This window comes from Phoenix dactylifera, chromosome 2 (assembly GCF_051530095.1).
Source record: "Phoenix dactylifera cultivar Ajwa chromosome 2, Ajwa_hap1_PhDact_Kaust_v1.1, whole genome shotgun sequence".
NCBI lineage: Eukaryota > Viridiplantae > Streptophyta > Magnoliopsida > Arecales > Arecaceae > Phoenix > Phoenix dactylifera.
The window spans coordinates 2,642,226-2,661,342 of NC_143191.1; the positions used below are offsets into that span (position 1 = coordinate 2,642,226).

The 19,117-nt window shown below is 37.7% G+C and overlaps 2 protein-coding genes across 2 annotated transcripts; one reads left to right on the top strand and one right to left on the bottom strand.

The window, feature by feature from the left end:
• Positions 1-1,911: 1,911 nt before the first annotated feature.
• LOC103716616 (prohibitin-1, mitochondrial) lies at positions 1,912-10,255 on the top strand. The gene is made up of 6 exons (XM_008804683.5): positions 1,912-2,060; positions 2,153-2,379; positions 5,390-5,506; positions 8,651-8,821; positions 8,945-9,157; positions 9,694-10,255. Exons 2-6 carry the CDS (start codon positions 2,209-2,211, stop codon positions 9,889-9,891), a joined length of 870 nt encoding a protein of 289 aa, XP_008802905.2. The 5' UTR covers positions 1,912-2,060; positions 2,153-2,208; the 3' UTR covers positions 9,892-10,255.
• Positions 10,256-12,330: 2,075 nt separating this feature from the next.
• Positions 12,331-14,590, bottom strand: LOC103716636 (uncharacterized). The gene is made up of 3 exons (XM_026808285.4): positions 14,450-14,590; positions 12,720-13,051; positions 12,331-12,498 (listed from the first exon to the last, which is right to left on the bottom strand). Exons 2-3 carry the CDS (start codon positions 13,011-13,013, stop codon positions 12,349-12,351), a joined length of 444 nt encoding a protein of 147 aa, XP_026664086.2. The 5' UTR covers positions 13,014-13,051; positions 14,450-14,590; the 3' UTR covers positions 12,331-12,348.
• Positions 14,591-19,117: the final 4,527 nt, after the last annotated feature.

Genomic DNA, 19,117 nt, shown 5'->3' on the forward strand with positions numbered 1-19,117 from the left:
CCAAATGACCTGATCATTCAGTAAGTAAATGGGAAAAAGTTGCTTGAAAATTGAAATGCATGCTAGGGCTGACTTCATGGTCCACATGACATGTATCTAGTGTCGCAGATGCCATTGCGCTAAATCTTTATTTATATTGCCCAAGACTGTTATGGTCCTATTTGTTTTAGGATAATGACAAAGTTTGCATGTTAGACTATAAGATTTATAAAGAACAATAAGTGCTCATATGATTAGTAAAGTTAGTTAGTTTGTGTTATATACACTGTATTCTTAGCCATACATGGTAGAAATTGCTACCGATCACCACTAGTGATCATAGCCCAGATCACCTAGGAACATGGCAGCGAGGGATTGGTGCCAAACATAATGGGATTGATCGTGCTAGGGTTCGGATTGTATTTTTCACACAAAAGAATGATTGGTCTTCTTTCGCAACATCAACTATTGGATCGTACCTTGCATAGACCTCAAAGCACTCTCATTCTTTATTCATCCATTTGCATGGATCTTGAAGGGACCACTGCATGATCCAATAGTGGATTCATGCAAAGGAAAGTGAAACCTTCTTTTGTGCAAAAGATACAACCCCTATCTGCATGCTCATCGTCATCGGGTCCCTTCTACACTTTGCCAATCACCGACCTCCACATCTTCCAGTAAGTTGAATGGTGATCTATAACTTTTATTCTTCTTCCTTTTTTCTGGGGGGGGGGGGGGGGGGGGGGGGGATGGTTCGATTACACCACTTTGGAATGAATATAGCCCCCCAGCATTTGCATACAACAAGTCTCCCTCTACGCAAGCACGCTCTAAGTCACTGTAACAATTCAGAACTTCACTCAAAAAGGCTAGCCAAAAGATATTATTTGAGTTCCTTGATTCTATATAAGTACCTAAGATTTACCTAGCGAATAACCGATGTAAGACTAAATACACGCCCACACAGATCCTCACAGTTACATTCCAAAAAACTGAGTCTCAATGTCTGGCAATATAGGAAGCTACCAAGTTTGCTATACTATTCACTTTCCTGTAAATATGAATGGCCACGAAGAATTGTAGGGTGATTATCATCCTTCTCATATTCCCTAGAATGATATAAACATCTTTTGCATGTCTGCTGCTCTAAGAGCCAACTGACTGACTACCATCTTGGAGTCACTTTTTAGGATTACGTTAGGTTCTTGAGAATAATAACTGTAAAGACCAAGTTCTCCCACGCTCCTCTCAACTCTACAAGGGCTACTGTGATACATATAGGTGGTATTTTTCTGCATCTATATCGATCCTTGGTTTCGAATTGCAAATTCTGCATACTATTATCAAAGTTGATCTTGAGAAAGCCAAAAGATGAGGATTTCTGGTTACTATAGAAGGCGCATTATAGCAAATCCAGTTTTCCTCTACTCCCATGCACTCTCATAAAAGTTATCAAAGAGCACAAAAATTCTCCAGGTTTGTATTATGAGGTATTTTCGATCGTGTACTGCATGTATTAAATCGTGTTTTGTATTGTGATTGCTCTGGGTCTTCTCACGGTCGAGTGTACTGAGGGGCACAAAGATTTGTGCATTCCTTGAGGACGAGATATGATAGATGATGTAGCAAGGAGTAATCACCTGATCATTGCTCTGACCATCCTTTAGATTATCCAATAACGCCTCCATCGATTGGTGAGGGGCTCCGACGATACCATGGCCATGGGCGATCTGCCACCCAATTATTGAGTCCTCTCACAGTATGGTAACACCACATCTTGGAGGTGAGGTCTTTTTTATCTGTGACTAGCTCTTAAATATTTCATGTACTAGCGCATCATGACCGTCCAATCAAACATGCTTTCAACTATCGTTGAATCAGACGGCCACGAGTCATCACATCCCATCTCTCCTTCCTCCCCAAGACATCGCCATTTAATAAAAAATAAGCAATAACAAAAATGTCACAGAGCGAGCGAGCGAGCTGCCGGCTTCCTTTAAACCCTCATAAAACCCTAGGTTAGAAGACGACTCCAGGGAGGCCCAAAGCCCTCCGCCGCGCGATCGCCTCACCGCCCGGTAAGAATCCCTCTTCTCCCCCATCTTTCTCCTCTCACGAAAGATTTCAACCTCCATTTTGGTCTGTGGTGTTGTTTTGCGCTTCTCGCTAGGGTTTTAGGGTTTCTTTGGAGGAGAAGAGGAGGGGGGGACAGAGAGAGAGGTGGAGATGAACTTCAAGAACGTCAAGGTGCCGAGTCCCGGCTCGGGGGCGGGGACGCTGGTGAAGGTGGCGCTCCTCGGCGGCGCCGCCGTCTACGGCGCTCTCAATAGTCTCTACAATGTCGATGGTGGCCACCGGGCTATCGTCTTCAACCGCATCCAAGGCATCAAGGAAAAGGTTTGGAAATTTGACTAAAAAGGAAATGATCTCTCTCTTTTTCAGTCTAACTTACTAAGCTTTCATGGTTGCTAGTTTTTCCACATATGTTTGGATTCTTTTTATAGTTTATGACTTTTCAATTCTCGAAGAAGTTCGCGCAGGTTATATCTATTGTTTCCTCTTTTATGTTTTTCGTTCTTTAAAATGCTTTTATTTCCCGTTTCTTTTTGTATGTTTGTTTCATTAAATGTGCATTGCATAAACTGACGGCGCAATGGAGCTGTTGTTGTTGGATTTTCTTTTTGAAGTGAGTTACATTTCATGCCTGGCTTTTTACCCAGAAAATATTTTGGATTCATGTTGCGAGTTTTAGGGTTCCAGTGAAAGTATGTACTGAATGTACTTTTGCTCCATCAATTACTAAATTTGGTAGTTTATTAACTCGAAGACCTCTTTGTTTCAAGGCCTAGGGAACCATCACCATGTTATACTATGCAGAGCGCGGGCAATAGATTGGGTTCCCTATTCTAAATTGCCATTTGTATGTCCTTTGACTGTTTAGGAATCAAATGGGTATTTTAACCTACACTAATTCCGGGGAGCTACAAAATATGATGCAAGTTATGTTTGCATTAATTACAAATATCAATAGACCACTCAGAGTTACATGGTCTAATTGGCCCTTGCTTATGAAATTGGATTGTTGTGAAGAAGCGGCTGTTGCCTAGTTTTTATATGTCTAACCATATGGACCTTCTTGGAAGTGCTAAATCAAGAGCCAATCTTGTTTTCTTTAACATTGGGGGAACCCATAAATTTGTGAAAAGTTTGGATGATATTAGTGTAGATGTCTCTGATGAATATATATTTAAAATTAATGATGTGGATTTTTATTATGTTTCTAAAAGAATAAAAGCATCAAGAATCAAACTGATCCATAATGAATATGTAAGTGATGAATTGGCATATTCCGAATCTTCTAGATTCCAAGAATCTGATGTATTATAAGAATCTACAGTTACATTTATATGGGGTAAAGTTTTGCTTGAAATTTAACAATTTTATGGTCATTTAGTTGAAAAATGTGATTAGACCTATGAAGATGATACTTATGGTAATGTTTAAAAGTGGGAAATTAAACAAATATTATTAAAGGAAAAAAGATTTACAATGTTGAGATGTTGGATGGACATCTTTTTTATAGGAGGTGAAGTAGTTCCCCCCCATTCTTTCCTGAATAGTGTATATTTTACCAATATGAATTATGAACTCCTTTGAGGCAAAATGAGGTATATAGCATCATGGTCGCTGACTCTAGGTTTATGCAGACGGAATGTCAGTTATTGGTCTGAAATGGGAGCAAGCACAATTTATATCTCCATATCCTAAAGTGTGTGGATTTGTATCTCAAAGAAATTTGTGAACAGGGTACTAAAACAAGGGTGGTGAACTATGAGTGGATTGGAGAGTTGGTACTATTATCTGACCTCCCTTCTTCAAGTTATACTGATGCATGGATCTGTGTGAAATGTGACATTTCTCATGATGTTTGGTACTCAGTCTTTGCTTTGTAAATTGGCCAAGTTATTTTCAAGCACCTCTTTTTTTGTTAAAAATGTTTCTAGAAGTAAAGAAAGCTTTACTTGTATTTGTTTGTGAATGATGTTTGGCTATCAATATTCCCGCATTAAAGTTCTATGGAATGACCTTTAGGAAGGAAGTCTGGCCTAGCTGTTTCAGTTAGAAGCTGTCATTTTGGTATTCTAACTTTTATTTTCAGAATTTTTTGAATGTGGACATGGAAACATCTCTTATGGTGGTTGGATAATGCCTCCTTCAACAAGGGTAATGACAGAGGCTGCTGAAGCTGTTCTTGGTTGGAGAAAATTTTCTTGTAAACTATCCATAGTCCCACTCTTTTTATTTTCTTGTTTTCTAGTTTGAGCTTGAAGGGCACACCTAAAATTATCTATCTCACATCATGTGAAGGCAAGCAGTCTATGGTATATTTTATTATGAAAGGTTTGGTTATTTTGTTAAAAGTGTCAAGTGCCAGGGATCATTGTTTTTTTACGTATGGTGCTATGAATGAGTGCCAACAGAAATAATGTGTAATAGCTTATATTTTAACAAGACACTTCATATCTTGTGTCAAGTGTCTGCATTTGACAATGATGCAAGTCCAGCTAAATTTGTTTGAAGAGCTGATTGTCATTCCATGTCATATTTTGGCTAAGTGGCAGAGTATTAGCACCCTAGAAAAACTGAAAAAGAGAGTTCTGGATAGCACTTGGGATGAGGACCGATAGAGAAACAGTATCAATAGAGTTGCATTCATCATGCAAATAGATACTAGTTACAGTCCTAATGGCTTCCGCAGGCGTTGTCTAAGGCGATCATTTCTTTCTGTTAGTTTGATGAGTATTTTGGGGCCTTTCGGCATCATGGTTCCCAGAAAATAGAGCAAAATAAACCTGTCTCTTTTCCTTTCTTAAAATTTTATCCTGTTTAGTTCTTAAGACCACCGATCCATTCTTCAATTCCTCAATCTTCTTCTGACGTTTACATGCAGTACTACCCTAAATGTTTTCTGCACATGGGGATTTGAGTAAGAGGAGGTAGTGAGGAGAAATAATTAAACTCGGCTGTTTTTGAATAATTGAAAAAGTGGACTGAAGTTTAAAAATAAACTACTGCCATTTGGGTTAGCATGTGACATTAAAATCCTTAATGCAGGATTTGGGATTATGGTATGAAGGGGGAGAAGCAAACTGACAGTTGAGGTTGGGGATTATTGCATAAATTTTAGGGAGATGGTAGGTCTTCCTTTTTAGGTTATATATATCTTTTGGACAACTGTTTGCCATATATATAAGTTGAATGGTTTTCAGATTTATCAATAAGAAAGGAATTTGGAGTGCACTTTCCTTCTGTATTTATTCTGAACCATTTTTATGTATATTTATTTTACTTATCAGTATGGAAAGCTATTTCCTTCATAACCTATCTACATGTAACTTGTTTGCAGGTTTATCCTGAGGGAACGCATTTGATGATCCCTTGGTTTGAAAGACCTATCATATATGATGTTCGTGCTCGCCCCCATCTTGTGGAGAGTACTTCTGGGAGTCGTGATCTTCAAATGGTTTGTGTTTTTACTTATTAATATACTTTTATGGCAAGAATATGTAAAATATACATATTAAATTTATCCTTATGCGGACAACATGTAATTAGACAAACATCAGCTGTTAGTTTCTATTTCTATTCATGGAATGGGTTACAGGAACAACTTGACAATCCTAGGCTCAGGAATCATCAATTAGGTCATTTGGCCTCAAAATAGTTTTGTCAATGCGTGGCAGTTATTGTTTTGGCTATTTTATGGTCGTTGGATATTATAATTTTGCTTTTTGTGATACCATTATGTTATTTAGTCATTCTACAGTGTAAGCATATGCCTATCCAGAAACTTCAAAAGCAGCCATGATCACATGACGATCTATTGTTTATATTCAGAAATTATGGAAGCAACCATTTATTACGTTGTTATATGTTGTTGTCTATTTGGTTAACGAGAGACTAGATATTGGCATGCCCCATGTATGTGAGAGGCATGGATTACCATGATAGTATTGGGCATGTGTCATGCATGTGGAAGGCAGTTCGGATGGCTTTGATTTCTCCATGGGGGCTACTCTTCATGCCCTTATTTTAATAAAATAGTTTTGTCAATGCATGACGGTTATTGTTTTGGCTATTTTATGGTCATTGGATATTATAATTTTGCTTCTTGTGATACCATTATGTTATTTAGTCGTTCTACAGTGTAAGCATATGCTTATCCAGAAACTTCAAAAGCAGCCATGATCACATGATGATCTATTGTTTATATTCAGAAATTATGGAAGCAACCATTTATTACGTTCTTATATGTGGTTGTCTATTTGGTTAAAGAGAGACTAGATGTTGGCATGCCCCATGCATGTGAGAGGCTGGGATTACCATGATAGTATTGGGCATGTGTCATGCATGTGGAAGGCAGTTCGGATGGCTTTGATTTCTCCATGGGGGCTACTCTTCGTGCACTTATTTTAATAAAATTTTAAAAATTGTGGAAGGTTACTGTGAAATTAGACACATATTTGGTGACTCCACATAGAATATTTCTAAACTTTACTACAAATTAAGTAAGAAAGATATTTCCTCAAAAGGCCATTTTCCTTTTTTCTGATCTAAACTCAAATCAGAGAAAGAGATAGCATCAAGTGAGACTAGGCTCCTTTTTCTTGACCTAAATGCTTCAGTAATGTGATGCCATGTCAGCATACAAGGTGAAAGTTGAAGAACTTGAGATGCTTTGATGGATAGGTGTGATTCTGTTGATGGTTAGAGGGGGAAGAAATAAGCTGGACATAGGGATTTTGTTTATGGGTTTTTCGAGCATTGTTGCCTGCAATAATACTTTGTATTGACTAGTGCTCTTTTGACAGGTCGGGGGTACATTGTTTGCATGGAAACTGTGTTGTGGAGATTCTTACTCATCCTTTACAAACTTCAAAATGTGTAAGAAATGGTGTGAATTGAAAGTGCTCACTGTAAATTTTGTTTGCATGGAAACTGTGCTGCGGAGAGTCTCATTCATCCTTCACAAGCTTCAAAATGTGCAGGAAATGGTGTCAACTGAAACCGTCTCACTGTAAATTTTAAAGGTGATCTTTCCAATACATCTAAATGGCTGAATTACGAGGATTACCTACGGTGGCTTGAGTCTACTATCCCCTTTAAGGCAAATGTCCACATGGATTCATTTGATTCTTCATAAAGTTCTGGCTTGATCTTGACTCCAAAATCAAACCTGTTAACCAAATAATCACCAATAGCCATCATAGGAATGGTTGACAAGAGGTTCTCATTATTTCTTGCACTATTTTTTCACCCTTTTTTCTTGTTATATTATCTTTCATGGGCATCAATAAATAATTACTACAACTTTGTATTGATTTTAGCATGCATGCATGTCTCTTATCAAATAATATTTGTTTTTTTAATAAACTCATAGGTCTAATTCATCAGCTATCTCTTCTACTACACATAATGTAGGCGCTAAAGCTTGGCCAACATCAATTTGTTTTCCAGCTTCCCCATTTGATTCTAAGGTGGAAAATGAATCCCAAATTTCTGGTGAGCTGATAATTGAGACTAAGAAACAATAATCTAACACATTGAGATGCAAGCACTTGGGTCCAAGCTTGGGTTGAAAATGTTAGCCCATGCATGGGCCAGGCTGAGATTGTGCAACGGAGTTAGTGACACATGCTGAGACAAAGACCACTTATGCCCTGGTGTGGCCCACTAAATGCATATCCTCAAATACAATGTAATGTGAAGCAATTGGAGGTTACAACAATGTCATGAAGCTAGTAGGAAAAAAACAACATGATATATATGGCTACAATTAACAAGTCCCTCTCATAAGCTTTATGAGTCTATTGCATGCACATGCATGATTTAATGATTTATAAACCATCCAGTACAGTATATATGGTCCATAACTCAGCCTGCTATTGCTTGTTATGTCAGCTTAGTAGATTCTTGAAAACAAAACATGTAGGTTTTGTTTCCAACAATTGATTAAGGAGCCTGCCTTTAACCCACATTTAATAGATATGTCTTGACACACTGATGAGATGAGATTTAACCACAGATTTGTGATAATAAATCACATCAAATATTCTTTGAGTGGCTAAAAAAAGAAAACTGCCATTCCTTGCATATCCTAGTAGAAACTACTATTTATACTTTTCACAGAGGAAAACTTAGTGTTAGAAATGAAAAGGAAGTAGTCTAAATTACTTCTCTTTGCTAGGTGGTTGTCCACATTTTTTTTATTTTAATCATTAGTGTATTACATGTCCAAGGGCCGTGTTTTTTTTTTTGTTACTTTGTTCTTTCTGATTTGATAAGATTAAGACCTATTTTTGCCTCTAGACTTTACTATTTTTTATTAGATCAGCAATCCTGTTGGTGTTGTTCCATGTTGTTATAATCAATGATGGCAGTATCTAATGATTTGACCTAACAATAGTTGAGCTTGCCCGAGTCTGACTTGATTTGTTTATTGTGGTTTTAGTAATCATTTTTAAGTTGTGCGCTGTCATTTTCTCTCGTGTCTGCATATGTTGATATTTCACAGCTAGTCTTTGCCATAGTCAATTTGCTTCTCCTTATCTTCATCAATATATCTGCCATGATAATTTGGAACTTTGAAGCTTTTATAATTTCTTAGGTGAAAATCGGGCTTCGGGTTCTTACAAGACCCCTACCAGACCAGCTACCTACGATCTATCGAACTCTAGGGGAGAACTATAATGAGAGGGTTCTGCCTTCAATTATTCATGAAACCTTGAAGGCTGTGGTAGCACAGTACAATGCTAGCCAGCTGATCACACAAAGAGAGGTGTTCTCTAGCAAAAATCGCTTCGATATTACTCTCCCATATTCTAATATGTCTTGTATTGTACTTTAGAAAATAAGTAGGAAAATCATGGATGGAAACTGATGAATGTGATCACTGTTGTAGGCTGTAAGTAGGGAGATACGGAAGATACTGACGGAGAGGGCTAGAAACTTCAATATTGCACTGGATGACGTGTCCATTACGACCCTGAGCTTTGGGAAAGAATTTACTACTGCGATTGAAGCTAAACAGGTGGCTGCACAAGAAGCTGAGCGTGCTAAGTTCATTGTTGAAAAAGCAGAGCAAGACAAGAGAAGTGCTGTTATCAGAGCCCAGGTGAGTAAGCTTCCTTAATCAAGTGGTTCCTTGCAGTTCTTGTAAGAACCTTGGTCATGTTGGGATGTTTGTCTTGCATGCACATGATTGCATTAAGATGGTTATCCATAGAAGACGAAACTTAGCCTACACCCTCCGCAATGCCCCACAACCCATCAATAGGTCACTTGCAATTTTAGTCAAAAGACCCTATTTATTGTATGTCATTATCGGCCTAAACTGTCATTTTAGGCAATTTTGGCCAATCTTTTCTGGCCATTGAAAATGAGCTTTTGTTTCATCAGTTAAATAACGTAAAATATAATGTAAGCTGTAATTTTCTTTGATAGTTATGGCCCTTCCAATCACTTGCAATGCAAAATATGTTGCATATGTGATAGCAGCAGCCCTAAAGAAAGTTGTTTCATCATTGCAACACCTATAGAATAGAAGGCCCATCAATCAAAGAGCCATCCTTCAGTATATTCTTAATAAAACAGTTATATATGCAGGTTGTTCCTCAGAATCATAATCATTCTCATCTTTTTTACTGACAGGGTGAGGCCAAGAGTGCCCAGCTTATAGGTCAAGCTATTGCAAGTAACCCTGCATTTCTTGCCTTAAGGCAGATTGAAGCTGCAAGGGAAATAGCTCAGACAATTGCAAATTCATCCAACCGAGTGTTCTTGAATTCCAGTGATCTCTTGCTGAACCTTCAAGAAATGAATGTGGACGGCTCAACCAAACTGAAGTAGTAAAATAGTCTGATTCTCCCCTATGGTAGGAAAAGGAAACTTCTAATTAAAACGGTGATGATAATTGGGAGAGTTTCTTCCATTCCCTATGTTTGATTGAAAACTCGAGCTTCTGTCATACAAGTGGAATTTTAACTTTTGCTAGAGGAAATTTGCATCAGTCCTCATAAGACACATTGTCTCGAAATGTTTTCTCATTATTTCATGTTTTTGTCCTTTTGTCAACTGTAATCTTTTATTGTTTTCTTTCTTCTCCAAATGGGTCTTTCATTTTTCTGTCTCTGTATTTTTGTTAAACTGGGCTATCAGCATTTAGGTGAGACTGGGGGTGGTTAATTCTGTTTTATCCCTCCGAGAAAGTTGTTAGTTCTGTGTTTTAGTTGTGGATATGTTCATTAAAGTCATTGATTAGCAAGTTGAAGTGATCAGTCCCTGCAGCAATGCAGCTGCTTCAGGGGAGCAATTGCCTCCAGTGGAGAACAAAGAAAAACTTTAGCGAAGTATTTCACTAATGCCAACGACGATGTTAGATATCGTTGGTGGTTGAATCAAAAACTGTTGACAAGAAGTGGAAACCGTGATATAATAATGGCTGTTGCAGACCATTTTTGTCTTGCTGCAGATCATGAGTAGGTGGCTTATTTACATGTTTTGGTTGCTAGTCAATCTCGTCCATGAGGTGTACGCATATATGCAAGAGTTCTGTTCTTGCTTATCCTTAGCTCCTACAAACTCCAAATGTCTTGTGGGGAGAGAATGTAATTGTATTGTTCTTAAAATGTGACATCATTTGAACTTTTGATGTTGTTTACTGCAGGCAGCCGCGGTTTGACAACGAAATTTTGGTACACTCGTAACAAAGTACCATGCGAAAGTGCAGTTGTATGTGCTGACTTCTTATAATCTGTACAGAGAGTGTCAAGTTGCTGCTCCTGAGTACAACAGGTGGGATTTCATGTGGGAAAATTCATTCCTTTCTTAGGCGCAAAGCTATTATCGAGGTTCAGATTTGTTTAGAAGGCATTGGAACTTCAAGCCAAGATCTTAGGTAGCTATGCTGATGGTTAAAGCATGAGATGCTCCATGCTTTTGGTGGGGGACTGCAAGGAGATGAGCTAAAAATTATTTCATTTAGAAATTGCAGAAACAATTCCATAGACTTGTCAGTCAATCAGAGAGATGGTTTTAGCCGTTTTAAGCTGTTTGTTCTTTGAGGTAGAGCAGGGTTGTTGCTTGTACGAGCTATTGGGAAACCATTTGTGCTTCTCTTTGGTCATAAATCTCAGAAACCAGCATTACTGTAATTGTTGCTGTGGTACCAAAGTGCTCGCATTATTCCAGGTCGAAAACAGAGACAAACATGGGCAACAACACCACAAATGAAGACTAGAATTCGTGCTAGGACCATGACATCAAGAGTTGCAAGCTAATCAGATGCATTGCTTGTAACCTGCAACCAGCTCCACAGCAAAGCTGCTTGGGTAAATCACATCCTTAAAATATGGTTGCAGCTGACTTGTGAGAAGCACCTAAATATTATATATATATGCGCGCGCGCGTCCGCCTGGGGTGAGATCTGATGATACTCATAACACATCAGAGGCCTATGGATATCTTATTTATTTATTTATTTATTTATTGTGCTAGACTAGGTGATTTATACAACATATGTACGAACACACCCAATAAAATCGGAAAATAAAATATCATGGAGCTTCCGAGGTAGCTCTCTATTTTCCATCCACAGGGTGCTATCGGCATGGTCAGTTACGTAGGTCACCCAATCCGCTGCCCTGTTGGCTTCTCTAAACACATGCTTCGCCTGGACAACTCCTCGATCTTCCACCATCATCCAGATATTGCAAAGCAAGGGATGGTTAGGAGCAGCGACTCTTGGACCTCTTTGGATATAGCTGATGATCGTAGCTTAATCACCCTCCAAAATGACTGAATCAGCTGAGAGTACATGTTGAACATGTCGAAGATCCACCCAGGCAGCCCTCAACTCCGCACCAGGAACCGTGCAGTCAAATAACTGACAGCCTCCCGCTGCCATGATCCTGGAGTTCAGGTCCCTAATGACGAAACCAGCTCCACCCTTTGGGCCTTCATCCAGCACCGACCCATCAAAATTGACCTTGAGAATATCTTATTTATTGATGATGGATTTATCAATCTATGAACAAGTAACATATAAACTCTCAGGACCGGAAGGAGAAGGAGCTCATAACTATTATTCCTTGAGTTAAAACAGGCTTAGAAATGGAACCTATATATGAACAGATGTATCGGAAATTTCATATAGAAAATTTATAGGTAAATACAGTGGACGATTGTTATTTCTCACATTCTTGGTTCCATCCTTTCTAATATATAGCATAGCTGCCATGGAACATGAACATTTTCTACCTCTACCCTGTTGTGCAAGACTTGCATAGAGCCACTACAATTACAGGACTATGGAGAGATGACGGCATGACTATGATCGTGGGGTGGCCAATATATCCCTTCTCTTGGGCAAGGAAGAGGAGCAGGTTGAGCAAGAAACGTAGGATATTGCTGTCCAGGCATCAACACAGAGAAACCGGACCGGCACGAAGTTCCTGCCTGCAATCACCTGGAAACTTAGATATTTGTTGTCTCTTAAAATTCAGTAACTGCTCAATGTTTATCAGAGATTAAATAGAAAGAACAAGAAAGTAAGGCAGCTGAATCCATCCTCCAGCTTAAAAATTAAGTAGAGATGGATGGTAGATGGCAGTTAAATGTTACAGCAACCAACAAACTGTGAATCTATTATCAAGTATGACTGCTGCAAGGAAACTTACAAGTGGTGGATTCTGAGGCTTTCCAGGTGAATGGTTCTGAGACTCTGGCTGGCCTGGCTCCAAGGATCCTCGGGCATCATTTCGAGGCCGAAGGAAGGTGGCTCTTGGTTTGATTAAATGTTCAAATATTGCCATGATGAGGAACATAGAAACCAGGATCGCCGTTGCAGCAAAGCCAAAGGAGATGGCATTCATGGATGTGCCGATGTCCTTCGAAGATGCATCCCGATTAGTTGATTCTGATGGAGTTGGGTCTCCACTCCATGACTTTGTTCTCTCTCCAAAGTCATTCATGGTCTTCGGCTTTGACCTCTATTTCACAGCAAATATTGCTGTTTGGTAATGAATTTGGTTAGAGAATTGGCGTGATTAGGTATGTAAACAACAAAGCATTATAATGATTATAACAAAGTCTGGTGCAGAGATCAACTTTTTGACCCTCAAACAGCTTATGAATTAAAGTATCACAACATAGGAAAAATTCTGCAATCAAAATCAGATTGACTTAAGAGAACTTTAACCTCTCCAGGAATACATGAAACAAAAACTAACAGTTGAATTAGTTAGCAAAAGATAAACTAGACATCAACTCTTGGGTCAAAATTTCACGAATGAGTCAAAGTTACTCCAGGCAATGATTGTTTTATTGTTTGATTTGCTCCTCCTTGTTGATCACCAACAAGCTGAAAGCCGAAGAGCCATATGTTGCATACAGAGCTTAATTGGCTAAACCAAGAGATTATTGAGAATGGTCTCTAAGGTTACAAGAAGCATTTGCTATATTATCTAGTCCATTGCTAGAACTAACATTTATTTGGCATATATCAGATGGGGATTATTTTTCCAAACCTTTTGGGCTGCATCCATAAGATATGATTGCACAGTTGCAAACGGGAACTGCATATATATCTTAAATGGAGGACAATTTAATGAAACCAGTAAATGCAGCCCCTTGACTCCTATGAACTATTTAGATAGAAGAAAGGGGAAGAGAGACAAAGGGCAAGCAAACACACAGAGAGAGACACAGACAATACAACCTTGGAACCAAAACATGCATCAAAATCCATGATTTATTTCAGTAACAATCAATGAGAAACAGATCACCATCTTCATTTCATTTTGAGAACTGCAAAATGGACAATTGAATAGTTGACTACTTTATCATTCAAAATGATACAATAAAAGAATCAGTCAGCATATTGGCATATTTAAAGCAACCTTTTCTGTTAAACTCATATAATATAAATTCAATCTTAATTTTAATGTACATTTCTGTTAGTTAATCAACACATGATGATTGATCAATGTGAAGAGAAACTGCAATGACGTAAGCTATAAAATTTTCGAGACCAAACATCTTTCAGAATGTGTTAAAAAATTGCACCGAGAAGCGAACTTCATAAATGTCTGATAGAATTATATCTAAAATAGCTAGAGCATCACAGATGTATAAACCCTGACCTTCATGGTCTGATGGCATCAGAAACCATAACGAGAATTTCATAAAGGCCCACTGGAAAACAAAACAATATTGTTTGTTCACAAAATAATTTCCATTCAGAAAAGCTCTCTTTTTACCTTGGCTAAATTTTCATAATTTGTTAAAAAGCTGCAAGTACTTCATAGAAAGGGATGGTGGCAATTATATTGCTTGAAAGCTCACCCACAGACTAATCCAAACTAGCAACAGGTGGCCATGTTATGAGGGAATAGAGAGACAAGCTAACCTGTTAAGAGCTTCAGTTCCACTTAACTGCAACTTCGCGACCAAGGGAGAAAATAGTTGATCCCTGATACCATTTAATATAATTGTAACGGAATTACCCACGAAAACCGACTGTAACGAGGCATAGGTTGCAATAGTGCTTGGGTATCTTCAGTGTCCTTTGATCTTCTTCTTTGCTTTACAACCTCCTGTACTTTGTTTCTTAGAGACCACCATCAACCTCGAGCTTCACTAGAACGGTTGGTAGCTTATTTTAAAAAGCTAATATCACATTCCAAAAGATCACGCAGGCAATGCCATGGTGGTGGGAATAAAAGAAAGAAGAAAAGAGAGACCAGGTGCAGTATCCTGCATACTGCCCACCACCACTCATGTGAAGAAAAGCTGCCATGAAAGCTATCAATATAGATACAAATGAAAGGCTGCAGGCATGGTACAAAATATTTCTAAAACATTTCAGTACTGCAAAAGAGTGATTTGATATCATACAGTAACAATCTGAAGGATTCCACATGAAGGAAAGGAAAAGAGGATCTGAGGCTGGAAATCTTACAGAGGTACATTGGTGGAGGTACCATGATTCAATAGAGGAAAGAAAGCATCACCTAAAAAGACTCGAAGCAGCCTCGGCATGACAAGAGAAGCCAAAGAACATAAAGAGGATTGAAGTTGGATCAGAGATGCCAGTTTCTCAATTTTTTTCACCTTGATGATGATGATGATACCCATTATAGGGGCCCATCAACTTTTGTCAGAAATAGAAACCAATTAGCCAAATTATCCATTGAAACCTCACATGGAGTAGCAAGAAAAGGCAAGGGAAGTGGAAAAGATTATCGAGGCGCGAACACCATTAGCTTTGAAGGTTAAATTTATAAACAAGAACAAGAGGTGCCATAATTACAAGTGGTGTGATACAAGAGAAAATTGAAGACAAGGAAACAGGACTTTTAAAGTATATAATGAATTCAGGGTCCACTATGAACATAAGTATAACTATGTCTCTAAGGTATTGAAAGCCTACCAAGACCTAATTGTGAAGAATGGATCGTCCATGAAAAAAATAACAAAATGTTCTCACAAAGTTGAAATGCATTTGTCTGCAAGGTTCTTCATAAGGGAGGTGCCTGTATTAAAAGTTTTTGAAGGTTTAGTTTCATAATGAAAAAAAATAACATAGACTTAAAGCCAAAACTCAAAGACAAGAGTTGAGAGAACAAAAATAAATCTTTTTATACTGATCTATTGGGTAATTAAAGGGTGTTATATTTCTATAAGTTGTGGCTAGTACGACTCACAAGACCGACAACAGGCTAATATGTTTTAAGAGAAACTTATGCAAAAATAATATAAACCCAAAGACTTGAGATGGAGGTGATTACGGTAAAACAAAAGAAATATAATTCTACAATCCGAAGCCTTCTTCTATCTGCTGAGAAGAAATGTTTTATATGGAAAATTGTTGCTAGTTTAGGTTGTTTATCATCATCAAATGGAACAACCCTTTCTTTGAGAACTACATTGAGAATGCCATAATTCCTGCTAAGACTTGGAACCTCTCTCCAAAGAGAAGAGAAGTGCCAACAAGCTAAACAAGTCCTAGCTTCTTTTATAAAGGATAACATTTTTATTGATGGAAATAGAATTAAGAAAAAACAACATATTCGTCCATATAATATTCACATATGAGTTGTTAATGGTCATTTCAGTTCCAAAAGCGAAGGGTCCCCACATGAAAACAACAAAGACATAAAGTAGGAGCTAAAGAAATAAATCCAAGAACATTTCTGAAACCCTAATTATCGTTTTTGCTGCATCAGAACCCCAACAAACAAGCAATCATTCACCAAAAACAAATCCCTGAATACAAAGAGAGGGCTGGCAAAAAAAAATGTAAATACCTCAATCAAATTGCAAAAGAGAAGACATTGGTTGGGATGATATGCCTTATGAAAAATAAAAGCCTATTACAACCCCCCTCCCCAATCCAACAACAACAACAAAAAAAAAACTTATCTAGAATAAGTAGAAACAACTAACCAAATTGTGATGATTGCCAAAAACCAGAAGAAAATCCATGTCATAGACAAGTTAGAGCGATTCCTGAAGTAACTAGCCAATAGAAAATCCATTTCAAAACAACAAATCTAGAATAAAAAAGAAAATTACATGCAAACCTATGTAAATGTTAAAACACACAAGAAATCTTCTTATCACCATCAATTCATAATAAAGGGTCAAGAAGCATAGGCCGTAAATCAGATTATTTCATTGAAAAAGAAAGAGAAAACAAAAAAGAAAAGAAGAGGAAAATTTGCACACCATAAATCTACTTCTCAAACTCTTCAGGAATGCTTATCAGAAGAGGTACATGACAAAAGGCTTAACCAAAAATTGAAAAAAATAAAAATAAAAATTAGGAATGCTCATGAAATAATTAAAAAGGAGAGGTATACTTGTGGAGCTGCGTTGCAGTGTTCCTTCCTGCCATCCCGTGCGTGTGCGGGGTCACACAAAAGAAAGGATGCTGAGCAAAAAGTTGACAACATGATTTGGAATTTTGATCATTAAATTTTTTTTAAAGAACAAAAAATAATTCTTTCCTTGAGATTTGAACTCAAGAACTCCGGCTTACTAAACGGGTGCTCTTGGATGGTTTTACCATTTTTACTATATCCATTAGAGCTACCTCGAAAACAACTATGAGCAGACAATGGATCATTGCCAAAAAAAACTCTGTGATGTTTAATCATAATAGCAAACTCCAACTCGCTTTTCTCAAGTGTTGCACCATTCTTTCTGTGAGTTATTGCTGGTGGTTGTTGAACACAACATGCTTGCATGCATCAGCTCACTACAAGAAAAATAGTTTTCTCCAACTCTGACTTGTCGATGCTAGAAGGAAGCGTCGGCAATTTAGGCAACGTGCAAAAATTGCCGACGCTTTTTAGTAGCGTCGGCAGGAATTATACTAAGACAATCTGCCATCAATTTGTTTGTTGTCATGACTTGGGTACAGGCTTGTGTGGCTCGGCCAGGTGCCTTAATTAGCAGGTTGGCCTGATCTGTCATCAATGGCGCATCATTCAGAAAACACACCATGAGATACGTAGAAGCACAAATGTGTCCTTGCTGTAGATGTGCTTATCGGTTCCACATAATTCAAACCCAACAAATCTTTCAGTATTGCCTAATTCATCTTACACTACTTGCATTGGTTTGTGTTTTTAGTTCTTGTTTTAAACTGGTAAGGTCCACCAGAAGATGCTATTCCAATGGCAGGATGATAGTTTAGAACTTAGAAGGTGCACCAGAAGAACCTTTTCCCCTAGAGTTCTCATCAAGGGAAGTAGTAGAGGGATAAAGTTACCTAGGACCATGTGTCCTCACTCTTTTGCTGCTTGTGGTGTCAGCTGTAAAAGCTTTATTTGATCATGTGATTTCCTTTCATGATGCTTTGGTATCACTTATCCTAGTTTTCCGGGTAATAGCTTGGCGAAGGAATACTGCAGATCGTTTCCATGCACTTGACACCATGAGAAGGCCTGCAACTATCAGTGCTTCATAAAGTTTCTTTTTTTCCCCTTTAGCATCTATTTGGGTCCATCCAGAAGCTTGTCGATTGTTTCAAGATTAGCTCTGAGATGAACAGGTCGAAGCTCATGGCTTATTACATAGGATGTTTTTCTCGTTACATCCATTTATAATGTTGATGTTAGTAAACAAGGTACGATCCCAAAAAAAAAAAAAAGAAAAAGATATGGACCATTTTTGCTACTAGGGATATGGTTGGACGAGATTTAGAAATGAGATCCGCCATACTAGAAAGCTGAATTATATATCGAACTTATGAAGGCTATAACCCGACCATACGATATCCAATTGAAATGATCTCTCTCTAAATCTAGAAACTTTTTGTGATCTATGATGTGGTGCTACCTCTTAAAGAGTGCGGTGCAGTTAGTGATCATGTTTAAATTTTATTGTTTGGATTCCAAAATAGGCCACTCAAACTGATTATTTTTTAGGAAAGATTTTGATTGGACGTATCTCTCAATCTGGAAAGAATTAGATGGAATGACCATAAATAAAACTGATGTAAAGTCAAGATCTACCTTCTATAGAATTTTAGTTTTTTTCATATTTATTTTTATTATTCATGTTTATTTTGGGAAAGCTAATCCTATTTTAAGTAGGAATAGAATCCAAACAAACTTCACTATTATACATAGAGGTTATGTATCTCAATTCATTATTATCGATGAAAGAAAAGGAAATCGAAATTCTACTTTCATCAATTTTTTTACCTTTTTTTTTGTTGAGAAAATCAAGTTGAGTGACTCGAGAAAATTACTCCCTTCTCTCCAACTGAATCAAGGTAAAAGCCAAATGTTGCACCCATCACTATTTGAAGTAGGTTTTGTATTCAAATATTGGGAAGTTTCCAAAGTGTTCCACCTAGGTAGTTCTCTTACCATTTATTTAAGCTGATCACTGATGTCCCATTTTTATTTTCAGAAGGTAGTTAAGGTTAGATAATTTCCAAATTGTAGACTTCACCAAGAATTTATTGCTTGTAAATTATTTTACAGCTCTACTAGTTACAATTGAATATTTACTACTGTAATATGCTAATATCTGACCATAGAGAAAACAGGAAGGAAAAAAC